Raw genomic sequence first — 23,752 nt, 5'->3', positions numbered from 1 at the left:
AAATTATCATTCCTTGTATTGAGGCGATGATAATTATCCTCTCACTGATAAATTAAAACACTGCAGAGAAAAAGTATCAATCAACCCTTTTGTGTACATGGACATAAATCCGTACATTTGAGAGCAAACTGATGAAAAATCCCATAAGGGTGGGAAATTTGCATCCAGAAACACGGATCATTAGACTGGAGGTGACATGACTAATTCTTAAACTGCCGTGATGAACCATGCAAATACACACAAGTTCATCTTCGTATCTCTGCTCTCTGTCAAATAAATCTGCGTGTGTGTCTAGGGCAGGCAACGCTGATCCATCATCTCAAATTACGCAGATAAAAAGTTCTTGACTTGATTCCAAATGGTGAACTTTTGCATTTGGTAGCTTTTCTCTATTAAAGACAGCACGAGCATCCTGCAGCTGGTTTGCTTGCGAGCATCCTTACATGCTTTTAATGCATCATCTCTGCACACGTCTTCACGTTGAGCTGTTTTTTTAGCCATTTGTGTAGTAAGAGGACCTCCTCACCGTATCTGCTGTTGAACAAGATCTGAACACACTCTCGCAGCGTGTTGATGTCTTCTGTTTCCCGAATGAACGCGTCCCATTTTTCTGTAAGAAAACGGAGAGAAGGAAATGCGGTCCTTACATCAAAGTTTACTGCAGCTTTAGCCTCTCAAAGTGTTTTATCTGACTGTAGTGCTAAGGATCTGAAATTAATCTTTTCCATTTACTCAGCAACAACTTGGTAAATCAGTGCAATCTTCTTAAAGGATTATTCTCAATAGCTTAGCCCTTCTTGTTTAAGTTTTAGCGCAGGTCAGCCTCAGTTCAGTAAACAGTGCTTGGCTACTGTACATATCAGCCTCCAAATCCCGGCAGGAACAATAATAACAGCATGCAAAGTCTCCTCTATGGTTGTAGATTTAAGTAAAATCCAAACCTGTCATGACATATAGTGTAACAGGAATTATTTTAAGAGGACTTTGAACCTCGTTATTAATAAAATAAAATCTGAGTTGAGCTTTAAGCCTGAAAATGACACATCTGTGATCACCGTTTGATAAACTACGGCGTCGTCATGGTTTCCTAACGACCTCAAACACATCTTCAGTTCAGTGCTGGACAATGTACAGTTCTCAAGTCTATATGTATTTATATAATCGCTGAGAATATGTTAGGAAACTGGAAAATGGAAGAAAAAGCTCTTTAATCAACTCATCCGATTAATCTGTAAAATCCATTACTGCTATTACACTGCAGCCACAAAAAAAGAGCTTTGATGCTAAGAACTAGTTGTGATATAATATGAGTGAAGCGCAGTGACAGCCTTTTATCCAAATTTGAAGCCTTAATGAGAGGAAATATAAGGGTAATAATATTGTGACTGTTTGTATAGTTTAATATTTCACATGAGCTTTAAATCCTTCTGTTTAGCTGTCAAGTACAAAATAGCATCAATGAAGAAATCTCAAACCCATCAGCACTAGCAATTACCACAGCCATTTAAAATGAAGCCAAATGCCTATATGGTCTCGGTAATGCATTCAAACGTACCTGATTTTTCATGCACGATGGAGAAGAGTAGCCTCTTTGAGATGTGGACGCCAGTAGGGCTCTGACCCTGCTCACCAGGTAGCCTTGTTGTCTCATCTAAAAATGCAAAAATAAACACATTTCAGGCAGAAATGTTTACTTGTCATGCTTATATTCACTGCCAAGATGCACATAACCAGTGATACCCCTCAGCCTCCTAATAGATACACTTATGGTGAGATCTTTCTCAAATTACTGTGCTCACAAGAGTCTCAGAAAACCTGACCTCGACCTTGAAGTCAAGGTCACCAATATTTGAACTTGTCTTAATTTTTTGGGTGTACATGTTGCCTGCACACATGACTAACATGACTAACATGACTGAGGATAAAACCTAAACTGTGTTTTGTAATATTTGTCTACATTTATGAGAAAACTACTGACATTTCAAACCTAAGTGAACATACTGAATACCGAGAGCTATGAATGAAATGATTCCTCTAAGATGCGAGTATAACAAGGAAAAGTATTGCTTGAGTGAAATACCAAACGGCAATGGTCTTTAACTGCAGATCTAACACTTCTATTCAGACCTGAGGCACAGGAGAAAATATTTACCTAAAGCTTTTACTGCGTATTGTTAACATTACGATTATCATCACGAATGCTCTGAGGATCTTACTTTGAAGCTATATTCATATAATAGCTCTTATTCTTCTTGAATTCAAGTTTTCGTTGTTTTATAGTAACTAGTGAAGGTCATTCAGAGGGAAGGGGGAAAAACACAAGGGCATGAAACAGTTGAGCCCAATCTAATGAATGTGGTTAAACATTTCCCTACAAACACTGCATGTGTAATAAAGAGCCCTTAATCCCATTCTTAAATGTGTGGCACACATGTGTCAGATCAGCTTGTTGAGTGTGGCTCATCAGGTAACAAGTGAACTGGACATGCATCACAATACTGCAGCTGATTTTTGTTTATGATCTAATTATGATCAAGTGATCAGAGCTGCAGCAAAATGATTTTCTTTGAATGGTTTAGGAGGACTGTTACACTCCTAGTTAGTAGTGCCAGCACCAGCCGAAGGTCTGAATGTAGAGAAGTCGGTAGGGACAGTTAACTGTTAAACTATGAATAATCAGCTTCACAGACATCTTTCACAAAACATCATAAACATCTGCTAAAAACACGGCTATAAAACACACCAGCAGCATTTCAGAAGCAAGAAAAGTGTTTATTCTGCATTTGGCATCTTTTATTTTTGTAAATGAACCAGAGTCTCTTCCTTTCTTACTCTGTGCCCTCCTCATCTGATCTGCACTGTTTGAGGTAATGTCCATAAAAGAAAACAAAGACCTATAGGTGCTATATTTAGTGATGCAAAGATCAGAAAACAGCTGCGTTCAGTAGGTTGGAAGCCAGCACTGTCTCCAGTTGCTGCTTCCAACTAGCAGGCACGGCCAGCAACACGTCCCCCCCCCAGCTGGATATACTATTAACCCCGAGACTCTGACATAACAACTCACCTCGCCCCTATTCCATTGCTGAAATCCACCTTTACACATGTTGTATGTTAGCTTACCAGTGTTAGCACTGTCCTTCACAGATGTGCTCTTCTCTGACCCAGGTGTCCAGTTGGCCAGCCTGTCCTTGCCCAGGTTGAGGAGAGACATGGGTTTGAAATCCAGCTTGCCGTCTGGGTGGGGTTTGGAGGACATGGGCATGCCATACAGGAAGTTTGACAGAACAGAGTTGCTGGAAGTGGCGGGACTTGACGACGTGACTGCTTGCGCGGTCGTCTTCGCTGGGCCGTGGGTGCTTTGCGTCAGGACCGCAGTGGAAGCGTTGTGATTGACATCAGTGCTAGATTTGGCTTCTCGAGACAAATCTTCCGGTTGCCTGTTCACAAAGACAACAACAAAATCAAAAAGGGAAATAACCTGTAGGGCTACAAACATGAGACTATTATGTTAAGATTTGCTGCCTGATTGGTTAGAACATCCTTGATACCAAAAAGAATTAAATAATAGGCATTTAATAACATCATTTGGTCTCTTTACTTGCTGCCTCCAGCCCTTTGCTTTTCAAACAGCCCCAAAACTCCAATTAAATTCTGCACAGTCTCACAGTGCTGTATGTTCATATTCAGCTTCATTATACAGTAGTAGAGGAAATCCCCCAATTTGTTTTGGGCAAACATGTGACAGTTAGCTTTATTACACACAGAACAGAGTCAGAAACAACTGTCATGTTTCAAATTTTAATACGTTCTAATAAAATTATTTTTTGCAGCTGCTTGATCCAATAAAGTCTTAATGACTAAATGAGACTGAGCTAAAAAAGAATGTGGTCCTCAGTCTTGTGACTGCTGATCCTGGCCTGCTCCAGCACCAGCACTTCTTCTTCTACAAACAGTCACAAACCACGAGTGAAATAATTTCTGCCGTTTTGACTTTCCAAGTTTCTAAAAAATCCTTTCTCGTGGTGTAATAAATGCTGTGCAGAGTTTTGGTGTCTGTTAAGCCTTTAAATTAATGGATCTGTTACTCAAAGTGGATTTCTTGGATTATACAGCGTTTGATTAATAACACAGCCACTTGCATTATTGTAATACAGCGCTGTTCTCAGTCTGAACTCTTGCCAAGTACTTTAGCTGATATTCAGAGTTCATACTACCCTGTTACAGAGTGCTACAGAGCAACTGTTGTCATGGGGACAGGTATCCAGCTCAGCGGAGATTACTGTAGAGCTGGCTACACAGTTCAACACGCCCACTAACAGGGCAGGGGCACAAATCATTGCTTTCATGCCACATAAATATGTGCTAAGCAGTGAATTCAGGGAAAAACGGCATCAGATTAAGCCTCTGTGGAGTTACAGGGCCTGTGTTCAAACAGTCCACTTGTTTACCCACCCACTATACAGCATTTGCAATATAAGCTGTTCACGGGGGAGCAAGCGCTGACAGCTGTTTTAGTGAAACATGAACAGTTTATGCAACTAATTTCTGCCTGATATATATATATATATATATATATATATATATATATATATATATATATATATATATATATATTCCATCATTTTCATCAATGTCTAGTAGGATGTAACACGCTACTACTACTGTTAGCGGACCACGACAAAACAGCAAAAATAGAAGTATGCACTACAAAGTATTAGCCGGCAAAACATGAGAAAAACATGCAAACAGGAGAAACATGCAAAGCTAAAGACGACTGCAGCGGTCAGGACTGTGTGGATCTCCTCTAAATAATATGTACAAACCGCACTTGTAAAGCTCACAAGTCTGCCACAACTATGCACAGTCATTTGACAGCAGTTTTGGGTTGAGAGCAGTCTTTAAAGACTGGCCGAACAGCCACCACCACCAAATTCAATATCCCTCTACTTGAAAGACGCGTCTCTAATATATTTCAGACACTGCTAACAATTATGTGCCTGGTATCGTTAATTATTTATGTGGCTGAAACCAAAAGCAGAACATCTGCACCACATCTAAGGCTAAGGACACAACAGCATAGCTGCTTTTGGATAAGCACATGTTGTAGTTTACATGCATCTCTCCAAATGACAAGAATCTGTGTACATTTAACTTTATTTAGAACATATTTCAGCTGGACTTTATCCACCTACACAAGCATAGCGACAATTAGAGCCGTATTTGTGCTATGTGCAACATTTTGTCACCCATGAAAAGCAATGAAACACATTAAAATATCATTTTTTAGAAGCAGCTGACCAAGTAGATTAAAGGTAAACTACTAAAACACGCCTTAAATGTTTCTTTTTTGTAGCCATTTCATTTGTAATTCTGTTCGATTGCTATGGGAAGGCCAGTCAAGCTGCTGTTCTGGCAGTTCGTTTATGATATTCAGCAGTCTCTTGTCCCTTGGTCGGACATCCACACCAACTGGAGTGGAGCTGGTGATGATAGTGCTTCTGCTCTGTAGAGCCACTCTCAGCTTGAGGATCATTCAAAGCTGATATCGCTATGTAGAGCTGGAAGAATGAGCACCAACTGCACGCTACAGTCCAACACGGTGGGCATGGAGACTTACTGGTGAGACAGCTGATTATAGCTCCATATTTATTCTTCTTTATAAACTCAAACATGCGTGCACCTCCATTTACTAAGTTTGTACACAAATAAAATCAATTTACGTGGAAATACTGGATGTCTTTTTTAAAACTCTATCTACGACGAATGCACCAAAGTCTGTTCACTTCCAATTAAAAAATGCACAAGAAAACATATCAGGGCACCTAACACAAGTTCATCTTCAGATTGGAGTTATCAGAAATGCAACAACTGCTTTCAGAATGTGATCCAACCATTCACAGTCTCTCACTTTGCAGACTCACCTTTTCACGGTGAAGTGGATGCGATGGCTCTGCTCCAGGATCTTCATCAGTGTCTTGGTGTCATACTCAGAGGGCTTCTTCAGGGCGACTCCCTCAGGCAAACCATGAGCCACCACGCAGCCGGGGTCCTTCTGGATCCACTCATAAGGCACAGGGACCAGGCTGCTCTTTCCCACAGCCTCACCTGCATACCGCATGACGCACTGAGTTTTGCTACCTGACTTCCAAGAAACTATATAAAAGTGGCTCCCTATGCTCCAACATGGATTGCTTCGGCACTGCTTTATGAAAAAATCTGGTTTAAAAAAGGGACTACTCACTGTAGAGCACAGTGAAGACCTCCTCCACCATCTTCCTCAGAACAAAGATGTTGGACTGGGCATCTGATGGAGCTCTCGGTTTCCCATGTTCAGCATCTTTACTCAGTTTGCTGAGATCGCCCTCCTGGTCTTTGGTATGGGAATTTGCTGCAGTCAGATTTTGCAGGCATGGCACTCCTGACCCCAAATAAAAGAGAAATGACTTTAAAATTGTCCAAATGAGCTACAGTATGATTTAGGATTAAGTAAACTCTTTACCCCAACAAAGTCATTCATTTGTCTTTGAAGGTTAAAAACAAAACAAAACAAAAAACAACTGACTGAGAGGCTGGTTCCTAAAACTAATGACTATGTCACCTTTTGAAAAATAGTGTCATATAAAACGAATGACTTGTTTTTCCAACAATGTGCCTAGATAAATGAAAATAATCTCCAATAAAGCGGGGAACATTAAGCCATTCAGTTTGAGTCTTAAATAAATCAAAGCAAAGTTGAGCCAATGTTCTCAGTAACAGATGCATGATGAAAATTAAACTTGATGAACTGGTGTTACGGGCATAGACAGTATAAAAGATGGACGGGGCTAGCGTGACATCACCCAGTGGGCTCTGATGTCCTGTTGTGAAGCCTGTAGCGTTTTTAGCAGTCGCCATCTTGACAAGACAGGGATAGATATGACCATGAAACCATTCAAATATTCAGTTTAATATTCAGTATGTGCCAAATCACAACACAAATCACCTCGAGGTGCTTTATATGGTCAGGTAAAGACCCTACATTAATAGAGAGAAACCCCCAACAATCATACAATATGAGCAGTGGGCGACAGAGGGAAGGAAAATTTCCTTTTTAACAGGAAGAAACCTTCCACAGAACGTGGCTCAGCCAAAGGCAGCTTGACTTTTTAGACCTGGACTCTACGTCCATCTTTTAAACTGTCCATGGTTACGGGGGAGGATATACTGCTAACTGAGTGTATTATCTGTTGCTTCACCTTTCCTCTCAAGTAAGGTGAACAAAGGGGGCTTAATGGATCAATGCCAACTTCTAAAATATATTCAACTTACAACCTTGGATGCTAGCATAGCTAATGGAAATGAGAGTAAAATGAAGGAGTATGAGACACGAAGAGACACAAAATCAACAATAAATATACACTAAAAACCAAATAGAACAAAAAAACAAGATAATATTGGTCTTCCAGCCAAAAATATGACAATAATATATGTCTGTGGGTTAGGGTCTCTTGAGTCACATGAATCTTGTGCTGGCTAAGTGAAAAGTTGGATTTTTAAAAAACATTATTTGTAGCATCGGCACAAAAGGAAGTGATAAATTATAGCAAAAAAACAAACCAAAACAAAACAAACAAAGTATCATTTACTGGCCAAATTGCTGTTGTAAACAACCTGTGGTGTGAGTCAGAACTGTTATGAAAATGTTTGTTCGCTCCATTAGTTTGCTCAGTTCTAATAGAAAAATGGAATATTAATTTAACCTATCTCCTCCTACAAATGCACAGTGGGTTTTTAAAAGGAGTGCTATAAAGTACTGTCTGTAAATTTGTAAACATAATTCATCAAATGGCTTTGCTAAATAAGATATGATGAGACACTTTGCTGATGTATTGTTATTTGGGATAAAAAGGGGGGGAAATGTGGCTCTGCATCTGCTTTGGTGATTTATTTCATGGCAACATCATTTGATGTTGAGGTAAGCTGCCGTGATTATTAAAGCTCTCAGATAATCTGCATCTGTGCAAGCACAAAACTGCAGATTTCTTCGGGGACGCAAGTGACACAAGCGTATTTTAAGTAACGGCCTCACAGCTGCGGCTGTAATGAGAGTGATCGATGTTCTACTAAGACTGAATGAATTATGGGAAACGACGTTCAGAGCGGAGCTTACGGCAAAACTTGTAGAAGTCTGTTTGGATTTCCCTCCTGGAGTTGAGGAACACTCTCCCCTTTTCTGTGCCGACGGCGATCACGCTGTCCTCGTGCACGGTGACGCACGCCACCTCGGCGTTTAGTTTAGACATCGCCATGCACTGCAAAACAAGGAAGCTTTTAGGTTTACAAAGGACTGAAACACTTTGTAAACTGATGGCTTAAACAAACAAAATGAAAATGTCAGTGATGACTTCCAGTTGTGGCGAAGAACTTTACGTACACTTCCATGTTGGGCATGAATCTTTGTAATTTTTGGCTTTTAAGGGTTTCCTTGAACTGTTCTTTATTCAGAGTACAATAATTGTACAACATGCATCTCTAATGACATTCAAAAACAAGAACTGAGTTGTTTCCTTTTTTAGATTTTCTCTAATCCACATGTGGTCTAAAGGACACAGAGGCTCAAATCACACAAATACACATCCTTAGCAAGTTGTACTTTGACTAGATGCTTTAGGTTTCAGTCAGTAAGCTTCTGGCATAATTCTGGCTGGGTATTTGACCGGGTCGGGTTCCTGGCACAAGAAGGGCGTTTAAGTAAACTCTTCAAATTTTAAATAAGGTTGAGGTCGGGCCTTTGGGAAGCCCATTTCAAAAGCCAAACATTAAACCAGCTTCAATGCGTGTTTGCGATCATTGTCCTGTTGGAACACCCAGTTGTGTCCGTTTTAACCATCTGGCTGTTGATTTGAAGTTAGGTTAAAGAATTTGGAAGCACTCTGCCTCATTCATTCATTATTTATTATTCCATCCACTACCACTGGCAGCAAAACAGCCCCAGAGCATGATTCTACCACCTCCATACTTGACACTGACCTTCCTTAAGTTTGAAAGCCTAACCTTTGGTCCTCCAACTATAACTCTTGTACTGTAACCAAATAGCTAAATTATTGTCTTGTATAACCATAAAACTTCTCCAGAGGGGATTTGGCTCGTCCATGTTTGCAGCCGCAAATTTCAGTTGACCCTGAAGTTGTCGAATTTGGAGAGTAAAAGTGTATAAGTGTATGACTACTTCTGATCAAAACTGTAAGAGCCAACGCATGGCGGTTTATTTATTAGCCAAAATGAATCCAAGACTAAACGCAGGGCTTCTGTGAGTGTACAACAAGCCTGGTGACACCCCCCCCCCCCCCCCCCCCCCCACACACACACTATATACACAGTTAAATTTGACCAATTAAGTTATTTCATTTGCAGAGACAATGACTTTGCTGTTTCTCATAAGCTTTCTTAGTATGGAGCAAGACTTCCTCCATTTGAGTTATTATAGGAATCATTTACTGACTTTTACTTTAAACACGTTAACAAAAACCATTAACAATCTTGATATTACTAGAAGAACTGCGTCCTTATTTTCTTGGAATTAAGCAAAATACACTATTGCTCCCTTATATTCAATGCATGCTCACATAAACAGAAAACGTAAACACTATAGTAACACTTTTATGGTGGATTTCACGAAATGTTTAGGAAAAAAATTGTCATTTTGGCCCCACATGTCAAAATCTCCAACAGGAAATGACGCTGTATGACCCTTGATTATGAACATACCACTGAGTCGAGGGCAGACACCAGGCTGGTGAGGATCTCCTGTCTGGCTGACACCAGCGGGACCTGTGGCTCGCCGCGGGAGTTCGTCCTGATGCCGTCGCATGCCAGCTTCCTGATCTGAGCCATGCCTCTGCAGGGACCGGATGAACACAGTTTAGACAGGCAGCCACAGAGCAACACAGACAAACCCTGCATGTGTCTGAGGATGCATTCCTGTACACATGCTGCAGTGACCTGCATTCAAAGCAGGTTCTGCTGACATCATGTGGTTTGACTTTAAGCAAATACAAGCTTACATTCAGAACGCTGAGCTCTGAAAGGTGAATAATTAATTCAGAAGGGAGGGAGGGTTTCCTTCACCTGTTTCACACAAATACGAGTCTACAGGCCTCATTAGGCTGGATGTCTTGCTGGGACTTTTAAAATGATTGCTGAGCAGATATATTTACCATCTTTAATGTGCCAGCATGCTAACATTATCACAAAGCAAAAAGCAGAAGAGAAACTTACTGGAAACTGCTTTAACTGATGTATAGAAGCAGGACCACACCTTAGTTGCTTCTTTTCCTGTTATATGCCTATAAATGGATTCCTGCCATGCACGCCTGTTTGTTCTCATTCTCCATGCCCCATCCACCCACCCCTCTACTTTCTTTCTAATATCACCTCTCTTAGGGGCCCCAGGGGGGTCTACAGAGCAAAGAAGCAATTGTAGATCCATGCCAAAGTCATCATGCTGTTCCACCGTTCCCATCTGCCAGATGCAACTTACACAATTCAGCTTCACTAAAGGGGTATGAACTTCATAAGAGAGGGGATCGGGATTCATCCTCTGGGGAAGATGAGTGCCAGGAGAATTATCCTGGTTACAGATTTTCCAAATTGTCCAACTGAGTGCCTCCAAGCTTATTAAATCCTTTTCAATACTGGTTTTATGTGCACTACAAGATAATGACGTAAATTCACAGCATGGGAGCTTTGGCACACCTGAGTCACCTGCAAATCTTTTGTTTGTACATTGTGTTTAGGCACAGAGATTAAAAAAACACAGTCGTGCTGACATTGAAAAACCTGTTTAGGACTACTCTTTTTAAAAAAGAGACCAGAGTAAGTGAATTGAGAAACTGAACTGACAGTGGCACCGATATCAATCAAATCCATTCAATCCATTCCGTTAATACAGCATAGTGAGTAAAGCCTCAATTCTTAACCTCATGAACTCCAGAAGACGTTACAATGAGAGTCTGCTGCATGTTGATATGAGTGCAAGAAATGAATTCTGCATACGTCTCAGCTGAATGCAAGCAAATTACAATGAAGTCATCACTGTCAAGATATTTTTTCATCCTCTGTTAAATCAAACACGTAATTTGTGGATAGTTGTATTATTTAAAATGTTTTTCATATAGCTATATGAGCCACGGTTCACCGTAATTAAATTATTAGAAGTAGAAAACCTATTATGTTAAAAAAACCCAGATACATTTCAGGTGTCATAACTCACAGGCCAGTTCCTGTTTAATTCCTGATTAAAAACACCACAACGCTGCATACAACCATACACTCTGTCACTAGGACCTTAAACTTTTCTCCTTAACAGATGTTGGGTGCTGAAAAAAAAGGTACTGGCTACACATTATTAAAATGAGTCCTTATCTTTCCAAAATAACTGCATCAGTATCGTATCGTATGAATAGCTAAATCAACTAAGGAAGGCATAGAAAAAACGGGTCATGTAAATAAAAAAAGCGAAGCAGCAAACAGACAGGAAGTGTTAAAGAAAAGCAGCTCGGCTAAAGCCAGGCACTATGTTCTCATGGCAACTGAAACCCGTCTCCTTGGAAACTAATCTCGGGGCATTTGAACAATGCAGCTCTGGCCTTTAATCTCTCCAGACACTGGGAACCATTATACTAGCCTCTGGCAAGCCCAAACCACTGACTCAATAGAGAGAGAGGACACAGAGGCAGAGAGACAGACAAGAGGCAGAGGGAGGAAGAGGAGGGTGGGTGTGGTGGGGTTCAGCTGCACCAGTTTGAACGTGCCAAGTCTATTGGCCATCTAAATCTGCATCCCCTGAGGCCACAGCAAACATTACCCCCTCCCTCCCTCCTAAATTATTATGGCCTGGAAATAGATGGCCTCTTTCCCTCGCATATTTAAAAGGCAAAGGAAGTAGAGAGAGAGGGACGAACGTTGGGGATAAGCAGAGGCTCGGGATAATGCCATGTCAATTGCTTTGCGAGAGGAAGCTCAAGCATAATGTCACAGTGCTGTTATGGTTCTCAGTGACTATTGAAGAGTTCAACATGGAACGGCTTTCATAAATAAAGCATTGCTCAAAATCAATGAGTCTATTATGATCCCGAAAAAAAAAGGAAAGCCAAGATTATTTATTGCAAATCCAGCTGTTGATGGAGAATGAGGTGAACTTTGCAGGCATGCAGGGACTATTCACTATGATTTCATCCAGACAGTCACTTTACAAAAGCTCAATTATACTCTAAGCCTGCAAAAAGAGGCTTACGATCATTGTTAGTATAAGCAACAGTCATGCAGTTTATTTAGCATAACAGGGGTTTTTCCTGAAGGTAAAGAAACTATGCCGCCCACCAGAAAGGGGTTGTCCTTGGACTGTGCCCAAGTTGTGCCCAGCTTGCTCAAAGTAACAGGAAAATGTGGAGATTTCTTTAAAGTAAGGCTACACTGACTCTTTGTCTTAACCATCTACGGACCAGTTGTACTAAGGTCCAAAATCATCCTGGACAGAACAATTTTGAGCCACTGATAAAGGTCGTGCCTGCTATGGCTGCTCAATTATAGGAAAAACTCTTAACGACATTCATTTTTGTCCAGTACTGACAATATGGTTATTTAATACAAATGTTCACATACACTGGAAAAATGGTGGATTTACTCAATTTAAAAAAGGAAGAAAGATAAAACTCTTTTTATTAAGTGAATTTTCAGTAACTCTGATTGCAGCTCAAATGAATAAACTAAATGAATGAATGTGACCTGAATTAAAGTAGCCACAGCCTGGCAACAAGCAAATGGGGACTATATGAAAGAGCAAAAATGAAGGAAAAGAACATGCTGCGTGGGAAAACGTGCGAATTACAGAAAAACTTTGTTTTTATCATCGGTGTAAACCACAATTGACTTTTAAATGAAAATTCAATTCCATTAATTCACCTATAACATAATCAGTAACCCGATATGACACAAAAGACATACGACTTTCTCTCTATCTGGTTATGATCTAGTCAACTTGCAGTGTTTCGAATGCGTGTTAAGATTCTCTGCAAACTGCCTGAGCATCATCATCAGCAAGTGGTAAATGAATATAATGAATTCAGCTTAATGCAAAACCAAAACTCAGTCTGTAGTGCTCAGCTGTTAATTGACACAAGACATTTTTATGATCACATGAAACAAAAAACTCAGCGTAGTTTTTTTACCTCAAGTCTTAATGTTTTACTTTCTACAAACAGGGCGAAACATAGCCACATCAAGTCAAAACCCCTTATTTTCTGTAATATACAGTGCTGTTGTTGTACTATAATGGATGCTTATATTAAACATAACCTAAGTTCAAACAATGAAGTCAGCATATGTACAAGTAATCACTGTGAGCCAAAAGCTCAGCCTTCCTACTGCTTTAAAACTGACGTTTCTTCCTACTGTTGGCTCTGTATGATGTCATTAAGAGTTAAGCTATATGTTTTACAGTCATCACCAGCACACAGCTCTTGATGTGAGCACAGAAGCCCCTCCTACTGCTGTTCAAACCTTCTTTTTGTGAGACGCAGCCAATCGGGAGGGTTGGCTTTCGGGGTGATACTTATGTAAAGCTGGTCGTCTCAAACTAACCACTAAAGGACTTTTATACATACATTTATACAGCGCTTTTTACGTTTCCACACACCCCGATGGATTAATTAGGGTCCAGTATCCAGGATTATACTGTCAACCTTTCTCTTAGAAGATGACCTACTCTACCTCCTGAGTGTAAAAAGAATAAATACATGGTGCTGGAAATGAGGAGAATAGGTCCCCTTTAAGATATTTAGCCACTGTTTTTGAAGGCACTAAAACTTTAGATTTTAATTCCCTAAATAAATACTAAACCTCTATCTTGCATCAGAGGTAGGCAAGGTTAATGATAGTGTGACTCATAAGGTTCAATGTTTCTTGCTGACTAAGGTGAATTAAAGATTTTATTTTAGTATATATTTTAGTACGAGGTGCTCATATAGAACTTATGTGGTGTAGGGACAGCACCTGCTCTAGTGCAATTCTTACAAATTTAGACATCTTTTCATGTATTTGTGGCTCAAAGGTGTGTTTAAAAAATGATCAAATTACATAAAGAAACTAAATATAAAGGCCTGCAGGTAAACACCAATTATATTTAAAGAGATGCATATATAACTAACTATTAATCCTAAATGGTGTAGCATAATAATACCACTCAAGGTCACCATCACAGAGAGATGGGTTTCCAGCACACCTGCTTAGCCACACAGGTGTCTCCAATTATTGTGGCTGATTAGGCCTGTGCTCAGGTTGAAGGTTGAAGCTAATGGCAAAGCTTCGTGAACCAAAATAACTGGGTGTGTCCTGCGATGTTAAATTTCCACTGTGTTATAGCCAACATCAGGTAATGGAGGTGCTTTTTAAACAATCCTTTCCTGTTTCATCCTTTCATAGCTTTGAAATGTTTTCAAATGGGGGTCAATTTCGCCTTGGATCTAACCAGAAAAAGCAATGTGAACTGAGTTTTTATTGTGCCGTTTATGATGCTGCTGATATGTGGTGCTGTGCTCAAAAAGCCAGTGTTTCAGGCTGGCATAAGTAGCATATTTGTGTGTGGAAATTGAGCCGAAAACAGACTGAAATCGTTCCAACTGGTGGTGTGCAACTTAAGAGTCTGTAAATGTTTTAGTTTCACCAGCCCAAAGAAGTGCGAGCCAACTCAGGAGTGTAACAAAGATGTCAATCAAGCGCAGTCCTCAGAAGGTGTCTGATTGGGAACGGGAAGCGAAAACGACGCTTAGTCTAAAGTTCATCCTGCTGGAAGAATTATATGCAAGATATTGAGGGTAGAGTGCTTTTTGTTTTTTTTTTTTTTTGTTTTTTTGTTTCTCTTTCATAGAAACGCACAGCACCTTGCTGTAAGTATGGGTGTGGTTTGATAGATGTTATCTAACATTTCCTTCCAGCAGCAGACATAATCCTTTTGTTTGCTGTGTCAGAAGCCTTAAGTCACCACTGGTGTTCTCCAAAGTTAAAAGTTGAAAATTGAGTCGGCTGTAACACCTTAAACTTCAAATGACTCCTGCAGAGGTTTGATTTTTACTCGGTTAAAACGTTGTATTGGAGTAAGAAAGGGTATATGTGACACAAGGAAACTGATAAAGAACCAGGGAAACTTTTTTTCTCTAAACCTTTATCTGACCAGAAAGTGAAGCGTTACTTTCTGGTCAGTTTAACAGAACTTCAACTATGTTAAACTGTAGTTTACTAAAGAAAAGTTAAAGTAGATTTCGACTACAGTAATTTCAACTGAGTTGGCACGATGCTGTCTTCACACTGCACATCTGTTTAAATGCTCTTTAAAAAGTTCACATCACAGCTGAGGTAAATGGGAAAGATAAGCCGTGAAATCGCATAATATCAGACATGGATGGGATGTCTACTTTTTCCCCCTCAGCTAATTTCTCCAAATACCAACAGCTGATAGTTTCACTCCAGTCAGCTGTTTTTAAAAACAAACTTTAACGTGTGTCTACAAGAAAGCAGCTGAGGTTAAAACGACGAGAAAACAACACACTAATGTCTAAATTAAACGCTCGCTGTTTGGATACATGCAAACACTGATTTAGAGTACCTAACGCTGTTTTAAAACTGGGTGTAATTATAGGACGGCTAGTAATTTCTGGTAAAGTTAAATGCGGTGCTGTGCCTGTGTGTCGAGGCTGGTATGAAAGTCGACAGCGCTGTTAGTTATTCAAATCCTTTGAAAGTTGAAATGTGTAGCTTCCTTTCTTACACTTGCTAATGCGGCTAGCTGGCTTTGTTGTATTAGCTGGGTAACCTTCTGGTAAGTGATAGCGTTAAAAAGAAATATGGGGGATAATTTGCCAAGCAGACAGACGCTGCATCCCAGTCATAAACAGAGGCTAGCTTTCCGCTCGCAAGGTTAAAGGGAGGAGTCCCTGAAACCTGCTAACTATCGGTAACCTTTCTCTGCTACTTACCATATGTCTAACTAATAATCGCTGGCTAATTAGCTAACGGTAGCATTAGACCGTTGAGCTAGCTGTGCGGCGCTAGCCCCCTTTATGCTAGCTAGCGCTAGCACTTTCCTTTCATCTCCTCCCCCAGTCCCGAAATTAGGTTATAATCTGTAATTTCTAAATGCACAATCACAAAAGCCACAAGCTTCGCGAGGACGCACAACGTAACTCCTCAATAATGTCAAAACGGACATCGAAATCTCACCTTAATTAGCGATTAAATAGCCTTGTTGCTGCTGTCAATCCCGGAATAGGTTTATTCCCCCGTTTTAATCCATCAGAAACGCTCACAATTCCCATCCACAATGTAGCTGTGCCATCTGCTAAAACATCGTAATCCGGATCATCACAACGACGACTTCGAGCCCACGTCCCGTTGTCTGCTATTTGTGTATTTTTTTTCTTAGTTTTATGTCTGTTTTTTCCCCTTAACAGAGCAGGGTGTCCCTTTCCCCTTTCTTTGTTCTGTAATCCAGTAAAATTGAAACTCATTCGCCTCCTGCTAATCCCAGCCCAACTCAACAACAGCATCTATTGGCTGCAATTTACATACAGGATTAACGGAGCAACCTCTGGAAAAACCCTCAGGGAGCAAAATGTACACGGAAAGGAGAATGTCCTTAAAAAAATAATAATAGTGAACGCGCATATATTTTATTTAGACTGTGGCTATTTAAATCACTGTCTGCCACTTGACAGCAACTTCACACATTACTTTGTGCTTTAAGAAATCCTTCATAGACTGCATGTAGGTGCTTTGATGCAATAGCTGCGCAGTATCCAAATTATTTTTAGGATTAGGATCTGTCCAAAGTGGATCTACAGCAGCTACATGGATCTTGTGGCCATGGAAGTTATGCCATAGCTGCAGTGATTGCCCAAAATAGCTCATGTCTGTTTGATATAGGGTAAAGTTCAGATCCTAGAGAAGAGGTGCTTTTCTTTTTTTTACATTTCCATGCAGGTGTGGAAATATATGAATAGTTAAAAATAAGAAAAAAGTTTCTAGATTCTGACAAAAATGTTTTAACCATAATTAAAATTTAGTGCCCAAACCTCAATATGTAAAGGTTTTCTGCTTCTCTAGCTCCACTGTGATCTGCATATGTAATATATTGTAGAAGTTGAACTGAATTTTAAAACTATAATCCCAGTCTTGGCCATCTGTTATGTAAACGGGTGTGAATGTTTAATTAGTCTTAAAAAAGTCAGTTTTACTATGACCTTTTAACAGCTGTCCTAAGGTCGTTGGCTTCACTTTAGCTTTAGAATTGATTTTTAAAATTTGAACTCTTATTTTTGAATTGCTCCACGGTCTGAGACATCAGTATCGCTCTGATTTGCCAGTAAGCTAAGACCCAGCTTGACCCCTCGGGTCAGCAGGATCAGGTTATTTCCTGAGTCACAACAAATGGTAATGAAACCAGTTTTAGGTTTTATGCCTTACAAAGTCTTGTTAGGTGCACTGGGCCATTAGAAGTTTAAAAGTAGAAACATGCCTGTTTAGCCATTAGCTGTTAGTCTATAGTTGCTGGTTTTAAATGTAATTGTTCCCAATTTCTGCTTGTTTCCATTTTTGTTTTAATTTCATTGGACTACTGATGATCTTACTTCATTTTATTTCTACTGCGTTTATTAATGTTAAAGTTTGTTTTGTTTTTTACACTAATTTATTTGTTTTATGGGTAATATTATTTACATCCAGCTTTTTATCTGGTTTTACTTAAAAAAAAAAAGTGCTAGAATGTCTGTTAAAGCTTATGCCTTGAAACATGCTATATAAATAGCTGCACTATATTTAATGTAAAGAAAAAAGGAACCAAGTAAATCCAAGTGTAACTTTTTGCTTGGTTCCTTATTTTTTAAAACGCACAATAAATTGATTGGTTACTTTATTATATTAAATATAAATAAAACTGTTCGTATAGCTTTATTAATATTTAACGTAATAAATGGTGAAACTTATAGGTTTACTTGGTTATTTTTTTTGATGCACTGGTTACTTTATTACATTAAATAGACATCAGCATGGAATCGTTTAACTTGTCCAACCGTCTTAATACCAAGTTTGGTTATACGTGCCCTGTGAACTAACATTTGCTTGACACCCCATCTGTGAGGAAAAGGGAACGTTTCTTATAAAAGTACTCGGACATTTTAAATTTTAATCATAAGTTATTTACATTTAATCCATTGCAATCTCACTAGTTTCAGTTACTTTTCCTCTTAACTGCTGTGTTCAACTCTATTTCACCAAGAGCAAAAATGACATCTGTGCCTCATCTATGCTGTGCTTTTACAAATAAGTCACTTCTTACTTATTTAAAATGTCACCTGCATAACCAATCAGCCCTCTAGCAGAAACTGGGACATGTGGATAAGCCCTGACATTTGCCAAGGCCAACAAATAAAACTGATATATCTGGAGGCTAGAAATCCAGAGATTGTAAATAAGCGTGCAGCGTCTGGATGTCTCATCTCCACCATGTGGCAACTTTTCCCTCACGAAGGATTTATTGCCATCTTTTCTCGCTGATATCACTGCGTTTTAATAATGACAAATATTTAGCCATGTACATTATGGTTGTTGGCTGAATCTCCTAAACCGCCGAGCCCCTAAATCTGACACCACCGCTTCAAACCAGCTCTGCAGAAATATTCCGATCTGCTGCGCTTGGTCTCAAAAACAAACATGCTGAAAGTCGTATAAGCATGAAAGGGTGTGAAATAAAACACCAGCAGCCCTTGCCCGCATTGTTAATATTTAATGACTCAATCTCCAAAACCATCGCAGCAATACTCCAAAGGGTATGAACCCTCCAGCTGTAAAGGCCATGTACAATATCCAGTGGAAAATTCAGGTTTTATTCGAGCTGACCAGTGCCTGCCCTGCATGTGTTCTCAGGGGACACTACTCAAGCCTTTCTGCACACCCCCACCCCACCTCTGTGTAGTGTCTCCTGTGAAGCAATAGCAACCTGTGACCAACTACAAACAGGATCCCCCCCTTAGTTCAGTTTGACAAATGGATAAAAACAATATTTGGAAGACTTAAGAGTATAAATGTTAGAGGCAAATGAAATCCGGATGATTTCGATCCAGGGAAGGATGAACGTAACTTCCCACATCTGTTGTTTGGGTTTTAGCTCCTGGGAAAGCCCTTCAGCAGACTTCAGAAAGGGTCAGTAAAGAAATCCAGGGCCATTACAATGGGCTCACACTGTATTTTGTACCATATACAGTAAATTAACACAAAGCCACCAATCAGAGAAAGAGATGTATTGATGCGTGGTCAGACAGTTTTGGACAATGAAAAAGTCTGAAATGGTTCACTGTATTTGTTCTACAAATGTCCTGCAACGTCTCCCAGGTTCAGTCTTCAGTCTGAACAATGAGTCCACTGATGTGTAAATGGCTGAAAAGCTTAACAAACACCTTAAGGGAGGATTGGTAGTAACATCATCACCATCAGTCCTGTAACAGATGACGCTCTTCATGTGTGTTGGCGAGGGAGGGCGGGCTCTTCCAAGACGGGAAGAGGCTGATTTTGTATTTTATCCTTCGACCAGAAATGACCGTTAAAAGAGCTCCAGTCAACATTTAAACGACCACACTGAACCTAAGTTTGTGCTCATCTTGCTTCTACCAGTATACGTACATTAAGGCGCTTTGGGACCAAATGGTTCTGAGGAGCTACCTGAGGACTTCATAACTTCAAGGGCATTTTTCCTGTTTGCTGCAAACAGAAATGTTGACCAGGCGGTGGCTGTAGAGGAATAGAAATTATCCCACTGTTCAGTAAAGCACGTCCTTCACTGTCCTTTTATTCTGTTTACATTGGCCTTATTACACTTTTCCTTATGTATATACTGTTATCATGGTGACTGCTCATATTAAACATGGCCAGGCTTTCAAACGCTCAGGTCAACATCCATCCTCGTCCACTTATCCAGTTCAGAATTTAGACAGTGGATTCAATCCCAGAGCAGGCCTGCACACCTGCTGTTCAAATATGTTTGCAGGGGGCAGCCAATCAGAAGACAGCTGGTGTAAAGGGGGAGGAGCTAAAATATCTTGTTTCAGAGGATGAACTGAAGTGCAGTATTTGATCAATAAGGAGTACTTTGAATGGTAAAGCTACTCCAATGGAGTACAAAAATAAAAATATGGATCAAGAAAACTAAAAAAAAGTCCAAACGTGTCTTCAGACTGCATTTAAGCATAACGAAAGCACCGGTGCTTGACAGCACTGTGCTGGATGAGTACATACTTGGTCTGCAGACAGGACAGCATTGCTTTGTACTATTCTTCCACCTTCTCTGTCATGATCTCCTATATTCCAACAAACTGTTGCTTTTGTATTTGTTCAGTGTTCATGTTCCTTTTAAAAACACAAAGTTGAAAAGTGACTGTAAAAACTGGTTATTTTCACAAAGTTGGTAGCAGAGATGCTATTATTATAGTGTAATGTTGTAGTTACTATGGCGAGTGCCCTGAGATGACTTGTTTTGATCTGGTGCAGTGTAACTAAAATTGAGTTCAAATGATTCTGGATTAAGGGTAATGTTTGCTACCAATCCTCATCAGATATCAAGCAAGGTGAGACACGAGTCAAACTTCCTTTAAAATCAAAACAAAATCAGGCCATCAGCTCACGTACAGCAGACAGGATTATTACAAAGCCAAGGAGCAAAATAAAAGTAATAAATAAAACAAAGCGACTGAGACCCAGTTTTTCTTCTCGTCGTCAATCAGTCTTTTTGCTTTCTTCGTCAAAATTCAGCACGGTCATTCAGACTTCAGCGAATGACAAAACTTCAACTTGTAGCTTCAAATTTTCTAACTAATGTAAAGCATCAAAAGTTGCCACACTGCCAGTTCTCAGCAGTTGTTGAGCTGATGATCTCTTCACGTCCATATCTCTTTCTTTTTCTTATTTTTTTTTTTTTCCTGTTTAAAGTACTTTTAGGTGGTCTTCATGATTGGCTAATAGGTGCTTTCTGTAACAACACATATATTCACTTGAGACAGAGATTCGCTGTTTTGGTATTAACTGTAAACTGAAATGTTTCAGGCGTCCACCGCAGCATCGGGAGACACGTTGGACCAAACTTTGTCGTTTCAGGTGTACTTCAGCACGTCCCAGTTCACTCGGGGTCACGTCAGCGTCCCACTCTCATCGCTTCTGCTCATATCAGTGTTGTTCCTAGGGAAGAAAACGTAAAGCATGTCTTCCTTAAAATGTATTATTTTTATTATTAAATCAATGACTAAAAAAAGCAAAAGGAAAGAATACCAACATCTTGAGCGCTGTGTGACTCCTGGTGGTGAATTCCATTAGCCGAATTTGCACCGTGGACCTGGAAAACGGTCAGAAATTATCATTTTAGTCCTGTTCTTGGCCTGATTAGACATTAGAAGACCTGTTCAGGTGACCTGGGTTTTAACATCTTAAAACAGTCTTAATAGCTACTATTTGACTGATGGGATTTGGTACCAGAAACGTTCTGGTTCTGGCTGCATGCATGCAGTCTAGATGGGGGTCGAAAGCATGATTGCATTTGCTGCCTGGAGAGGCCTTTCTGTGGAGTGTTTGCACGTACTCCCTATGTCTGCCTGGGTTTATTCCCCAAACACCAGCTAGCTGTATGTGAATGTGTGGTTGCATGTTTCTCCGTCTTGTTTTTAAAAAAATTTTTTACCGGGCTTTTTTCTGGATGCTTCCGCATGGCCTGGACCAGCTGGTCGACTTGTTGGTTGTGCTCTAAGGCGTTCCTCAGGGCGTCCTCAGTGCTGAGCAGCCGCTGGCGCAGGCGGGTCACCTCCGAGTCCAGAGCCGAGGGGTCTAGCATCGAGTACCGCCGGTGGTCAGGGGAGGATCGTTCCCGACCCTGAAAGAAACCGCACAAGCTAACTGGTAAGTAAGTTAAATCATCCAAACTGTATTAGGTTTATGGGTTTTGTATATATTTCTTTTGTTTTTAACGCACTTCAAGTACTTTGTAGTGAAACAAGTGCAAAGAGCAGGCTTTTATTACCCATTTTACAGGATTTACATCATGTAGTTTACATGAAACTTTATACATGTATTCAAATCATTATAATCTGTTACTCTAATGTAAATAAAGTCATAATAAAATGAATCGATGAAACTTAAAGTCATACCAATCTATTCTTTAAATAGCGCTATTATTATCACTTTAACCTTCAGAGCAATCTATTGACTTTGAAGGAGAGGTCAGAGGTCAAATGTGACATATTTTAGACAATACTCTGTGGACACGACATAAGTCAGATCCAGATCAACCTGAAATATGGATTAGGTCCTAAATCAATCCATTAGTGGGTGAGCAAATTATTTTCCAGGAAATTATTATAAAAATTCAGTTTGACAAATTCTACGGGCAAATTCAGAAATGAGGCTAAAATTGGCTTTTTGTGGAGAAGGTACACATGTAAGCATGAGTGTTCCCTTATTTAAGATTCCCAAATACTTTAATGTATTTGATAAACAAAAGTGTACATTTGTTATTTTATGTATTTATAATTAGAACTTTCCTTTAGAAGGAAAAGCCTCTGTAGCAGGTGCCATAAATGTTTAAAACATATTTGTAACTGAATTTAATTGCAGGAAAAAACCCAAAGTGCACAAAGTTTAAAAAATGTTTTGCTTTTACTAAATAAAATAATAGCATGTTTGCTAGTTAGAATCGCTCACCTGAAAAAACAGCTCTAATACTTTCTGTTGCCCTTGAGAAGGGTGATCAATTTGTGAAAACAGTCCATTGTTATAAGTTCAGTTTTGAACATGAAATCTCAGGCAGGCAAGTGACTGTATTTCAGTGCAAATTACCAAACTATTTCTTTACCTGACAGAAAGTCTGGTGTCTTTATTTTAAATGAAAGATTAAACCTTCACAGTGTTAAATGATCTTTCCAGGGAAAGTTGAGCATGCTCAACATCCAAATTTACAAAACAGACTGAAATCGAGGCAATTTCAGTATGAAAGCTGGTTACTTCCAGAAATAATGCTGTAAAGTCATTCATCTGAGATAATGAAATGGGAATAAACTAAACATACTAACAAAGCAAACTTCTCCTCATCATCATCGTGAACCCAAAACCGTCTTTACAGCAGACCAACATGGACTGAAAAGCACCTGAGAATCTAGGGTATGTTCACACTAGGGCTGTGACCAAAATCTCATATCCCTTCCCAGACGCCTTAACGCCCCCTCACACCCTGGGCCATCTGACCTCAGGAAATCACATGATAGGGTGGGGCTAGGTTTCCCAGTGAGTTCACCTGAAACCCTGGCTGATTGTGACCTACACCCATTTTCATACCTTGGCTCATGTGATTAGGTAGAGGATCATTAGGGGGTCTATTGTCCCTCTTGAGGGGAAACTCCCACAGGGCTTAAATCTGGGACTCTCCACCATTTGACACTAGAACTTAAGAAGCTTCTCGGATGAGAGGTGAAACGTCTTCAAGCAACTTAAAGAAGTCCAGACACTTTTCTTTCTAAGCTCCTTAGACTACAATGACCTGGATGACTGAGAACCTTCACCGACATCCCGATATAAAACATTTCTCATCCTGATTTGCGGCATAATTCGAATAGTACAGTTTTCTGGTCCGTGTCAGAATTTTCATAACGAAACCATGTCCATGCTACAGAGGTAGCCCCTCGTTTAGGAC

At 39.8% G+C, this 23,752-nt stretch overlaps 2 protein-coding genes across 5 annotated transcripts in view; both read right to left on the bottom strand.

Moving 5' to 3' along the window:
* Window positions 1-16,530, bottom strand: part of gtf2ird1 (GTF2I repeat domain containing 1) — a 39,201-nt gene extending 22,671 nt beyond the window's left edge. For both annotated transcript variants that reach the window (XM_063485138.1, XM_063485139.1), the window contains exons 1-8: window positions 16,255-16,530; window positions 9,748-9,877; window positions 8,150-8,291; window positions 6,242-6,418; window positions 5,922-6,105; window positions 3,121-3,437; window positions 1,556-1,651; window positions 527-610 (exon numbers count right to left, since the gene is read on the bottom strand). In XM_063485138.1, coding sequence (XP_063341208.1) covers window positions 527-610; window positions 1,556-1,651; window positions 3,121-3,437; window positions 5,922-6,105; window positions 6,242-6,418; window positions 8,150-8,291; window positions 9,748-9,873 — 1,126 coding nt within the window. In that variant the 5' untranslated portion in view covers window positions 9,874-9,877; window positions 16,255-16,530. The remainder of the gene's footprint in view (window positions 1-526; window positions 611-1,555; window positions 1,652-3,120; window positions 3,438-5,921; window positions 6,106-6,241; window positions 6,419-8,149; window positions 8,292-9,747; window positions 9,878-16,254) is intronic.
* A 2,268-nt stretch (window positions 16,531-18,798) lies between these two features.
* clip2 (CAP-GLY domain containing linker protein 2) overlaps window positions 18,799-23,752 on the bottom strand; it is a 54,981-nt gene continuing 50,027 nt past the window's right edge. For all 3 annotated transcript variants that reach the window (XM_063485360.1, XM_063485358.1, XM_063485359.1), the window contains 3 exons: window positions 21,752-21,940; window positions 21,350-21,409; window positions 18,799-21,255 (listed from right to left, as the gene is read on the bottom strand). In XM_063485360.1, coding sequence (XP_063341430.1) covers window positions 21,244-21,255; window positions 21,350-21,409; window positions 21,752-21,940 — 261 coding nt within the window. In that variant the 3' untranslated portion in view covers window positions 18,799-21,243. The remainder of the gene's footprint in view (window positions 21,256-21,349; window positions 21,410-21,751; window positions 21,941-23,752) is intronic.

The sequence above is a fragment of the Pelmatolapia mariae genome, linkage group LG10_11 (genome assembly GCF_036321145.2).
Source record: "Pelmatolapia mariae isolate MD_Pm_ZW linkage group LG10_11, Pm_UMD_F_2, whole genome shotgun sequence".
Lineage (NCBI taxonomy): Eukaryota > Metazoa > Chordata > Actinopteri > Cichliformes > Cichlidae > Pelmatolapia > Pelmatolapia mariae.
This window is presented reverse-complemented; position numbering and strand designations above follow the sequence as displayed.